General features: G+C 42.5%; 1 protein-coding gene across 1 annotated transcript; it reads right to left on the reverse strand.

Moving 5' to 3' along the window:
* Nucleotides 1-226: 226 nt before the first annotated feature.
* Nucleotides 227-1,513, reverse strand: LOC109827878 (probable auxin efflux carrier component 1b). The gene is made up of 5 exons (XM_020394899.1): nucleotides 1,320-1,513; nucleotides 1,121-1,206; nucleotides 858-1,015; nucleotides 635-711; nucleotides 227-536 (listed from the first exon to the last, which is right to left on the reverse strand). The coding sequence occupies exons 1-5, from the start codon at nucleotides 1,466-1,468 to the stop codon at nucleotides 470-472; spliced, it is 537 nt and encodes a 178-aa protein (XP_020250488.1). The 5' UTR covers nucleotides 1,469-1,513; the 3' UTR covers nucleotides 227-469.
* Nucleotides 1,514-11,819: the final 10,306 nt, after the last annotated feature.

Consider the following 11,819-nt stretch of genomic DNA (forward strand, 5'->3'; position numbering starts at 1 on the left):
TGACCATCATCGTCCCCTGATCTAGGCAGGCTATGGCGTTGCATCACTTTGGTTAATCTGTAAGAACAGAGCCTTTATCTATATGATATTCGTTTGCTCTTATTTTGCTTTATTAGTTAATAATCTATAGGAACACCTTCGTCGAAGACATTCGGGCTACCGCCCGTGAAATAGAGAATCGTCCAACGAAACACTTGTCCAAGATAGCGGTGAAGAAAACCCAACGTACTAAATAAATCCAATTAAATAGATAATCGGAGTTAGATTTTCCGTCAATGCCAAAAATCAGTACAGCATTTATAACCCCGCCCCGCCCACAATTTGACCACCGTCCACCAATAGCCTATGTTAAGCTTCATCACGTAATTTAATCTACCAAAAAAATTCTTCACCTAATTTCTATCAGACGAGCAAATTAAAGATGAAAAAGTAGCATCACATCCTGAAGACCCCTCAAAGCTTTTTTTCTTCAGAGTCCCAAGAGAATGTAGTAAACCAGAGTGACAGGGAGAGCTATTAGCATACCAAAGATAACCCTGCAGACATTTTAATAGAACGACTAATAAAAGGGAAATTTTGAAGAAATAAAAAATAAAAAATAGTTTGGCGGGGTAGGAAGGGCGTGGGGTCTAACCCTGTGCTCAGAATGTCAGGATGAACATTGTACTCCTTTGCAAAGACGAAGGGAACAATTCCTTGGGGCAGAGCTGCCTGCAAATACAAACACACAAACGCACAAGACGAAACAAAAAGCAACCCAATCAATCTCAATGAATGAAAAGCACGATAATAAAAGGAACAGCAAATTAATTAGATGCAACACCTCAAACAAAAAATGATAATAATAATAATAATACCTGAACAACGGCAATATGCAACAGAACTCCTTTTAACCCCACAGCGAAGGAGGCCGCGGCCATCACAGCTGGCCCGGTGATAAATCTAACAGCCATCGCAAAAGCAGCGATTGAGTTTCCACAAGCGATGATCCTGGGTTGCAACGCCATAAACAGCCCTGCGTCACCACCATATCACCAAAAACCCACGTTAATAATACTATTTTAATCCTCAGCTCTTTTGAGGAAGCAGTGAAATTAAATGCATGTGCACCCCTACGTACCGAGGCTGAACATAGCCATGCCTAGCCCTGCGTCGGAGAGTATCGCAATGGAACGGGCGATAATAGCCGGCATTTCGATCCCCCACCTAAGAAACATCATCAACACTAACCACTCTAGAACTCGGGATTAATTATTAAAAAAAAAACAAAAACAAGAAAAGGAAAAGGATTAATCGGGTGTCAATTAAGCCGCCCAGACCTGAAGGAAACGAGAGACCAAATGAGACCAAGGAGGCTGGAGTAAGTGTTGGGATTCCGAATGAGCTTCCTCCACACCATGATCAGTATGAGCCTGGTCATCACGCTGGCGGGCGGCATCATCGATATTGGGGGTGGATCCATCATCATCGACTCTTTGGGGTGGAGCTCCGCCGTGGAATTCGACCCGGCCCGATGCACTCGCCGTGAGCCTGGGGCCAAGGGTCCTGCTGCGGAAGCCTGAACTCGTCGTAACTACCATCATTGGCCTTCTCGCTCACCCGTCCCAGCCTCGCCCGTTCCCCGCCGCCGCTCTGAACACCCGGATCCCTGCGTTTCGAACGGCGAAGCGGCTCGAGCTCAAACAAAACTGGAGCTCCCTCCCTTGCGTCTTCAGCTTCGCTCTTGCTGCGTCTCTTCGAGTCCAGGTACGCTGCGAAAATTAGACCCTCCCGCGTGCCGCACAAGGGTGCTGCAACGTCAGCGTGTTAAGGCTCGACCCCCCTCGGGTCGGTTCCCGACCGACGAGCGAGTAAACTCGGCTTGTGACGGTTCGACTAGGCGAGGGTCAGCATTGGTCGCCGACATCCCCCCTGTCCCCTCCGGCTTGTCGCGGCCGAGTTGGGCCCGTTCTGCGAGGACCTGCGCGACATGATTCGGAGCGGGAGCTGCAGTGGACTTCCTGACGCGTGACGTGGAGCCTTGCCGTCGCCCCGACCTCCGCGTCGGTCGTGCAGCATCTCCTTGCCCGTCGAGAGAGACCGATTGTCGAAAGTCACCTGGAAGAGCGATGAGCGCGGCCGTCGAGTAACTGCCTCGGCGATGAATGGAGCCTGGCTCCGCCCTTGTACTCGAAAGGAAGAGCATTGATGGTGTACCATACGTGCATCTGGATGGACGCGACCGTTCCATGTGGGTGCCGCCGAGTCCGGCGCCCGTACATTCCCTGGAGCAGGGATGCCATGCTAGGTGTTGGGATGGTGGAGAGGAGAAGAGGCGTGATGGCCCCACTCGAGGCGCCCGCGCTGCACCGACCAGAGAAGAGGAGGAGGGACGAGGAGCTTCGGAGGGAGTCGCGGCGACGAAGCGATGTTTCAGGATAAGGGTCGTTGGCGAGATTGAAGGAGAGAGCAGGCGACGGCAAGAGGGCGACAAGCGTTGATGCCAGCACTTGTCGGGCTGAAACCGCCCACCACCTCACCGAGCGTACGCCAAGACCATGCACGTACATGCACTAAAAGCGCTTTGGGCGTGGAGCCTCGCGGAATTCGACCCGCCGATGCACTCGCCGTGAGCCTGGGGCCAAGGGTCCTGCTGCGGAAGCCTGAACTCGTCGTAACTACCATCATTGGCCTTCTCGCTCACCCGTCCCAGCCTCGCCCGTTCCCCGCCGCCGCTCTGAACACCCGGATCCCTGCGTTTCGAACGGCGAAGCGGCTCGAGCTCAAACAAAACTGGAGCTCCCTCCCTTGCGTCTTCAGCTTCGCTCTTGCTGCGTCTCTTCGAGTCCAGGTACGCTGCGAAAATTAGACCCTCCCGCGTGCCGCACAAGGGTGCTGCAACGTCAGCGTGTTAAGGCTCGACCCCCCTCGGGTCGGTTCCCGACCGACGAGCGAGTAAACTCGGCTTGTGACGGTTCGACTAGGCGAGGGTCAGCATTGGTCGCCGACATCCCCCCTGTCCCCTCCGGCTTGTCGCGGCCGAGTTGGGCCCGTTCTGCGAGGACCTGCGCGACATGATTCGGAGCGGGAGCTGCAGTGGACTTCCTGACGCGTGACGTGGAGCCTTGCCGTCGCCCCGACCTCCGCGTCGGTCGTGCAGCATCTCCTTGCCCGTCGAGAGAGACCGATTGTCGAAAGTCACCTGGAAGAGCGATGAGCGCGGCCGTCGAGTAACTGCCTCGGCGATGAATGGAGCCTGGCTCCGCCCTTGTACTCGAAAGGAAGAGCATTGATGGTGTACCATACGTGCATCTGGATGGACGCGACCGTTCCATGTGGGTGCCGCCGAGTCCGGCGCCCGTACATTCCCTGGAGCAGGGATGCCATGCTAGGTGTTGGGATGGTGGAGAGGAGAAGAGGCGTGATGGCCCCACTCGAGGCGCCCGCGCTGCACCGACCAGAGAAGAGGAGGAGGGACGAGGAGCTTCGGAGGGAGTCGCGGCGACGAAGCGATGTTTCAGGATAAGGGTCGTTGGCGAGATTGAAGGAGAGAGCAGGCGACGGCAAGAGGGCGACAAGCGTTGATGCCAGCACTTGTCGGGCTGAAACCGCCCACCACCTCACCGAGCGTACGCCAAGACCATGCACGTACATGCACTAAAACGCGGTGAGCAGTGGTAAAGGGCCTTCACGATATCATTTTTAATTATCGGTGGGTGCTTTATATTTTATTCTTTTTCCTTTCTTTTGTCTCTATAGCTATGGCAAAGAGGATTGAGAGAATAAAAGACGAGAGGGCCGCGTTCTGTTGTCTTTACCCAACAGTGTTAACCTCTTGTTACGTATGAGTGCTAGCGATACTTTGCGTGCGAAATTTGGGAGGGGGAGATCATCGGAGAGTAGCAGAGAGAATCGACCCGTTAATCTACTGCAACGGGGTTTAATTTATTTTTAAAATGCGAGGAAAAAAGATAGATGGGTGGATAAGGGATCGAAGGAGGAGAGGAGATGCTTGTTTATTATGTATGTATCTTCTGGTTAACACGCTGAGAGGCTTTTATTCATGTGAACAGGAAAAGGGAGACACAGCTTTGAGATTAACATGAGAAGGGTTCGAAGGATATAACAAACAAGAGGAAAGCGTTGGTTAGTAAGTGGCTTCGATGTATGATAATATAGTCATGGTACGCGAGGTCGAAACAAAAGTGGGTTTCGCTTTTAGTTTTGCACACCGTTCTTTACACTCACACAAAAGAGAAAGAAACGGCAGGTGAAAAAAAACAAAACAAAAGGAGGAGGTCGGGTCTGGGTGCAAGAGAGGCAGGATCAGACACAGCAGAATCGGGTTTGGTCCTTGTGGAGTTCTAAACTACTTAATTAAAGCTCCCTATTCATCTCCGTCCTTATTTCCGCCTTTATTATGCTGGCTACGAGATGAAGGACGACTTTGACGGCCAAGCGTATCATGACATCAAATCCCCTTTGTAATTAGCTACCGCTCTTATTAGGTTAACTTTTAACGCTAAAGGAGTTGAGCGATATCGAGAATGAATAGTATTAATACCATCAGAACACTATTACTACTATCAGAAAATCCCGCAAGTTCTGGATAGTAATGTCTCCAACTCATGTGCCGTCGAGACGCTTCGGCATAGAGCTAGCGATGTTCCTACCCATGTCATAATCGACAAGATCTATACTGTCTATTTAATCCAAAATGTAGGAGGCTGAATATGTAAAGAATCCTATACGTATATATATATACACTACGTGTAATTAACAGGATATTAGATATTATTGAAAGTGTATTTACTCATTTATTATGACTAAATGGCACATAAATACCCTATTGTGTCGCAATATTTACACTTCAATAACATAAGTTGTATAAAAAAATTAGCATATAAATATCTAAGTTGTCCGCTGTTAAAATATAATAAAATTATAATGCTATAATCCCTTGTTATAACCCCTAAATTACTAAATATTAATCTTCATAAAGAAGTCGACGCACCCGCTAAATTACTAAAGAAGCCGACTCGGTTGACTAACTAGACTCGGCCCAAGTTACCTACTTACCCCTCAAACCCCTTATAAAAGGAGCGACACTGCGTAAGGTAACGCTCTCTGGCCTTTTTATGTTACTAAGAACTAACTCTATAATTTTCCACTAAAGATCAATTACTGACTTGATTATCGGAGGAACAGCTGGAGGTCTCAACTCCGTCCTCATACAAGCTTTTTACGTGCAGGGAGGAGTAGTTAACCCCAGAACCGGCGATCTAAAGGAGTCTGAGGTCATAACACTCTCATAATCCTCACGTAAATCCTCTGTTTGATAACCGACATCAACATATGATAAATAAAAACTTCTCCATAGAACTTAATAAAATGATGGAGAGTAAGTATAGTGATAAATATGACAATGGCATCAACGAACTTATAAAAGATTTAATATCCTAATCGCATGAAAAACTTCCAAGGGTAAGAATATTTAATGTAACTGAGAAAATGTCTTAATATGTTAGTTTTTTGGAAAAATTGCTTCAAGGCCCCAAAACTAAATTGTTGATGTGTTCCAGCTCCTTGAACTTTTTCTAATGTGCTTTTTCCCCAAAATTGAAAAAGCCATGTGAATCAGCCCCATTTTCAATTTCCAAGAAAACAAATTCCAAAAAACCCCAAAATACCCCTCTTCTTCTCCACATCTTCTCCTTCTTCCTCCTCTCTCTCAGATCTCTCACACTATCACTCCGCCCAGCTCTCTTCCCTGCTCCACCACCTCCCCTCCAACTCAACCGCCAGCCCCTACACACCGCCGCCGTCACCACCTTCTCCTCCCTCCTACACCGCCGCCCAACCTCCATCCCACACTCCTCAACTCCTCCGCTCACCTCAGTCGCCTCCTGCTCAGACCCGCCCCAACCTCCTCCAGATCTGACCGCCAGCCTCCCCTCAGCACTTCTCCGGCCTCCTGCTCAGACCCGCCCCAACCTCCTCCAGATCTGACCGCCAGCCTCCCCTCAGCACTTCTCCGCATCACCTGAGGAAAGAATCAGGAAAAATAAGTAAACTTGCAGAAAAACCCTGTATAATTAAAGGGGACAATCTTCTACTCTAAATTTGTAGATTTCAAATTATAGGTCAACACAAAAGCCTGAAGTTCACTTCTTAAAGGAGTTGATCAATGATGTTCACTTCTTAAAGGCGTGGCAGAAGACCACCGCTTTGATCGGGAAGTGAGGTTGTATTTTGATCGATGATGTTTTAGTAGCTTGTGGTAATAATAAGCGATCAAGGTGTGAGGCTGTGTTTCAGGTCCGTTGATGTTTTAGTAGTTTGTGGCTATTGAATAATAATATGAGTTATGATTTTAGGATAAGTTATAGTTGACGCAAATAATATTATGATGGTTAATAAAAAAACTCCTTAACTGTTAATTGACTATAATTGATTGACTGTTAATGTTTACATGTTCTATGTTAAATATAGTTGTGAAATTATTAATTTTAAATTATGAGAACGTAGTGTAACAAAAGATGAGATCAATATAACATGTTCCCTTTTGCAGTTTATTTGGTAAATGTCATCGGAAACATGTTAACTTTATCATTTCGCATGATAAGTTACATTGATAACATGTTAATGATACTAGTTAACATGTTAACTGTTGTGGTTAGCATGTTAACTCTTGTGTTTAACATGTTAACTCTTGTGGATAACATGTTAACTCTTATGGATAACATGTTAACTCTTGTGGTTATATGTTAACTCTTGTGGATAACATGTTAACTTTTATGGATAACATGTCAACTATTGTGACAAACATGAATTATAGTTAACAGACAGTTTATGAATAATAGTTAACAAATAATTCATTATAGTTAACAGTTTATAAATAACAGTTAACAAATAATAATTAATAGTTAACAAATTATAAATAACAGTTAACATATAGTTGATTATAGTTAACAGTTATATTTATCAATTTACCAATTAAGGTTAACATGCTAGGTATTATAGTTAACTTGTTAAATGAGAACTATATTAACGTGTATATGACCCGAAATAACAGTTAATGGATAATAGATTACAAATAACAATTAACGGATAATGGATTATAGTTAAAAGTTTACTGAATATAATTATCTTAACATGTTATCAACAAGAGTTAACATGTTAGCCATAAGAGTTAACAAATTAGCCACAAGAGTTAACAAATTAGCCACAAGAGTTAACATGTTATCACTGTTAACAAGATAATGGTGTTAGTTAACAGATTACAAATAATAGTTAATATATAATAGTTTATAGTTAATAGTTTACTACATATAGTTATCAATTTATTATCCAAAGTTAACATATTATCAATGTAACTTAACAAGCAAACTACGAAAGTTAACATGTTACCACTGTAACTTAACAAGCAAACAAAGAAAGTTAACATGTTTCTGATGACATAACAGATAATGATTAATAGTTAACAATTTTACTCAACAACAAAGAAAGTTAACATGTTTCTGATGACATAACAGATAATGATTAATAGTTAACAATTTTACTCAACCAAACACTTGATGATAACAATTTTTCCTTAAATGAAATCAAATATAATTACAGCCCAAGAAAGCACAAAAGCATCTGATGTATATTTAAGTCCACTAGCTGTTCTGGTCCAAAACCCTCGTTCTTCAACAAGAGAGGAACCGAATAATCCACACTTCTTTATAATCCACACTTCTTTATAAAAGCATGCGCGTAACTCGACAAAAAAACTGATAAAAGTGGTGAGTGGTGAGTGGTGATAATCCACCTCAATGAGCTATTTCAACAGCATATCCAAAGCAATTTCATCATCAACTAAGGCAATTGAGGAAGCTCACTATTGTCCGTGTAGCTTAACAATCTAACTGTGAAAGACATCAATAACATAGCAACATAAATTATAAGTTTATAACAATAAAAACATAACACAATCAACCAATCTCTTTCTCTTTATCTAAAAGCAAATCAAAACAAAAAACACAAAGCAACATCAAACTCCACCGCAAAAAAAATCCCAAAAATTTAAAAAAAAAATCAACCCAAAAAGACCCCCAAATGAATGACTGGAACAAACTCCTCCTCTCTATCTCTCTACTCCCCCCTTCCTCTCATCTTTTCCCCAATTAAAAAAAAGTTCCCCAAAAAATATCCATAATCTCATCAGTCTTATTCAACTCCCCTTTACAAGACAAGCAATTCACTTGGCTGAGCAAAGCTCCCCCAAATATCTCCCTCATCACAATACTCCTAGGATCCACAACAATGGCAGTAACAGGCCCATTGTTGCTGCCATTGCTCTTCTTAACGAGCTTGAGGCAAGTGTTGTGGCAAGCATCAATGGCATAGAGAAGGATCTCGTGCGCGTCCTCCTGCCGGCTCTACCAGAAGTACTCGGCGAACAGGGTGATGCACTTATGGATCTTGGCCGGCGAATCCACAACCAGAGACCCATGTGCTTGCTAGACCACCCGCCACGTAATCACATCGGGATCCAAGTGGCCACGGCTCCACAACCCGTCATGTCAGCGCCTCGACGGAAGGCAATCTCCGGTCCTGTGCTTGCTGGACTCGCTACGGTCGGAGCGAGTGCTTCTTCCTCTTCATCAGTTGGGGGTGGTGGGCGATGCTGGCGGTGGTAGGAGGAGCGATGGTAGTGGTTGTGAATACCCTGGAGCATGGATTTTGAGATGATACCAGATGAGGAAGAAGAATTTGAGTTTTGGGAAGATGACAATGATTTTTTGGGGAGGGGTAAAGTTGGGATTTTATGTAAAATGCATAGAAACTTGGGCTAAATGTGAGCTGGAGGACCAGATGAGGAAGAAGAATTTGAGTTTTGGGAAGATGACAATGATTTTTTGGGGAGGGGTAAAGTTGGGATTTTATGTAAAATGCATAGAAACTTGGGCTAAATGTGAGCTGGAGGGGGTTGGGCATAATTTTTACAAAGTTTAGGGGCTGCAGCACATAGTAGAAAGTATGAGAGTCTGGGGCACACTGTTGTTTAAATTTTGGGGCCTGGAAGCAATTTTTCCTAGTTTTTTTACAAAAAAGTTGTTGAAGTGTTACTATTTTATAATTTAAGTTATTTAAATGTGAATGTGATAAAACAGTCAGTTATCTACGTGTCATATAGCTATTTATTATTAGCTCTACTACAAAAAATACGGACTTTAGCCCTAAATATAATAAGTTACATTTATTAGTGTGAATCTACAAAATTTGCAGCCTCTCGTCATCCGATATGTTGTCCTACAAACCTGTGATTTTTGTAGGCCATGATTGCCGCCACCCTAGACTAAACCAACCCCTTCCCTTTCAACTCAACTGCTACCCGGCGAGAACATCTCCATCAAATCCTAGCCGACCAATAGGGTGGACATGAGCCCGGGCCGTTTAAGCTCTTGACTTGGCCCGTTGGACTCATGGCAGGATTGAGACTATTTCTCTCCTTCTAGCTCCGCGACTAAGCTTAGCTCTAACCACGACCTGTCTAGATGTGAGCCGGGTCTGATTCAGCCCACGGCCGGTCGGTCGTGAGCCGGCACATTACTTTTTTGCCTAATTTTTTTTTAACTTTTTAATTATATTAAATTTATTGTTACAATTATAAAATTATTTCCAATTTATTTGTTAGTAATTTAAACTGTATTAACCTCTTTTTAAAGTTTTATTAAATTTTTTAATCTTTTCAAGTAGACATGAGCGAGCTTTAAAGATCGTTGATTTATTTTTCAATGGGCCAAAAGATCTACTAGCCAAAGATCTATGGCATTTTGGTTTTGTTGGCAGCTAGCTACAGCCTCATAGGGCTAAAAGAACAGCTAGACAATCCCAAAAAAATATTATGGGCTTAGTTGGGCTGGACTAGGTCAGGCTGGGCCTGGTTGGGGGTGAGCTGAGTCAGGCCTATTTCTCTAACCCGAGGTCTAGGGCTGGACCCGGTCATGATGCCCGTGACCCAGGTATATCATGGGTCGAGTTGGGCCCGGCCCACTACAGACCCATGGCGAGCTGGATCTTGTCAGCCCGCTGGTCGACCCGGCGCATGCCCAACCCTAACAAGAAACACAAACAAACACACACAAATCTTTTTCATAGAAACCACGTTTAAAATAGGTCCTCTCTAGATAAATTATTTTTTATTTTAAATTTATACATGAATAATTTAAAAGTATTTTTTTATTGCAATTAAACACATGTGCAGCCTTGTTATATTAGTTTTTTTAAGTATTGTCTCTCTAATATATTTGATACTTGACGACTAAATATTACAACAAAACCGAAAAACTTGACTTTAAAGTGAGCTCATGTGTTTAGTTGCAAAATAATAATAATAATAATTGCTTATGTATAAATTAAAAATCAAATATGGTTTCAATACAATGAGCACCCTATTTTTAAGGTTGTTTCTATGAAAAATCCCAAATATGTAATCACCATTGTTATGCATGTAACTCTAGTTTTATAATTGGACTAGGCAGAACGTGCCACATCAGAATATGACTCGGTCCAAAGGCAATCAACTTAATTTGCTAAAGTATGGATGACTGCTTTCATTATTACCTAACTTAGGTCACGACTCCTAAGTCCGACCAACAAGCCCGGATAGGTAGCCAATGTCTAATGTGACTGAACTAACATTTGTTCGGATATTATACCTTGCTCTAGCCCGGTCTAATCTTATGGTTCGTTACTTGCTTGGAGATGATTGATTTGAAACGTATCATATCACGTTAGTAGATATCAATCGATAACTAATCACTCTGATTGTCAACTTCCATAACTCCTTTGATCTAAACACACATCCGAGGAACCTTCCTCCGCTAATGAGGTCATGACACGTGCTATTACTTGCCCACCAAGTAATTACCGTAACTAGCTTGGCTTATAGGATGGTGACACATGTAACACCAGATTTGCCTAAACAGATCCATATAAATATGATGACCTATCTCAGGTAAAAGGACAACCTATTATTTGCTAAGCTCGGCATCGCCGACCTTCAAGTTGTTGTGAATTCTACCCTAAGTCATAATTAAGCTACATATTTACTGCTTTGACTTTATCACCAAGAGTCTTACTTAGGGCATCTCCAACCCTTTGCCTCAAAATGGTGCAAATTTTGCACCAAAATGGTGCAAAAGTCACATCTAACAGTAATTCATCTCCAACCCATTGCACCATTTTTTGCACCAAAAAGGAATATTCTCAGTATCTTTCTTTTTATCTACTTTTATATGATTATTTTTTATTCCCTATATTTTTAACTATTTCAACAATTAACCCCACATATCAAATTTTATTTTTTCACATATTTTCCAAACAAAATGATTTATTATTTAAAAAATTAAACTAATAAAACAATAAAATATTATTTTATTAATTAAAATAACTTGATTGCTAAAATATTATATTTTTATTATTGATATTGCCAAAATATTACATTCAAGAACACAACAGAAAATAAAATACAAGAAAATAATTAAACATTAACAACAATATAAAAATTACAAATTTAGTATGCACTTAACTATCTGAATTAGTGTATTCCTCCCATAGATGATCTATCAATGCATTACGAAGCGCAATATGGGCATCTTTATCCTTGATTTTTCCGTAACGTGCAATAAATTGAGTAAATCTTGTAGTTTCATCTGCTACCATATCAACTTCTGGTGTTGGTGCTTCCCTCACTTCTTGAATTGGTGCATAAAGATCACGTTCATCCTCGATTATCATATTGTGCATAATAATGCATGCAGTCATTATGTCATGTAATACATGTTTTTTTC

This window comes from Asparagus officinalis, unplaced genomic scaffold (genome assembly GCF_001876935.1).
Source record: "Asparagus officinalis unplaced genomic scaffold, Aspof.V1 AsparagusV1_Un490, whole genome shotgun sequence".
Lineage (NCBI taxonomy): Eukaryota > Viridiplantae > Streptophyta > Magnoliopsida > Asparagales > Asparagaceae > Asparagus > Asparagus officinalis.

What these genes read in the sequence shown, in the direction of transcription:
- LOC109827878 (XM_020394899.1), bottom strand. Translation starts at nt 1,468, where the DNA reads ATGATGATGGATCCACCCCCAATATCGATGATGCCGCCCGCCAGCGTG. An exon ending in CATGGCTATGTTCAGCCTCG is followed by an intron (nt 1,016 to 1,120) that starts GTACGTAGGGGT and finishes GTGGTGACGCAG; the next exon opens with GGCTGTTTATGGCGTTGCAA. An exon ending in CCTGACATTCTGAGCACAGG is followed by an intron (nt 537 to 634) that starts GTTAGACCCCAC and finishes AAATGTCTGCAG; the next exon opens with GGTTATCTTTGGTATGCTAA.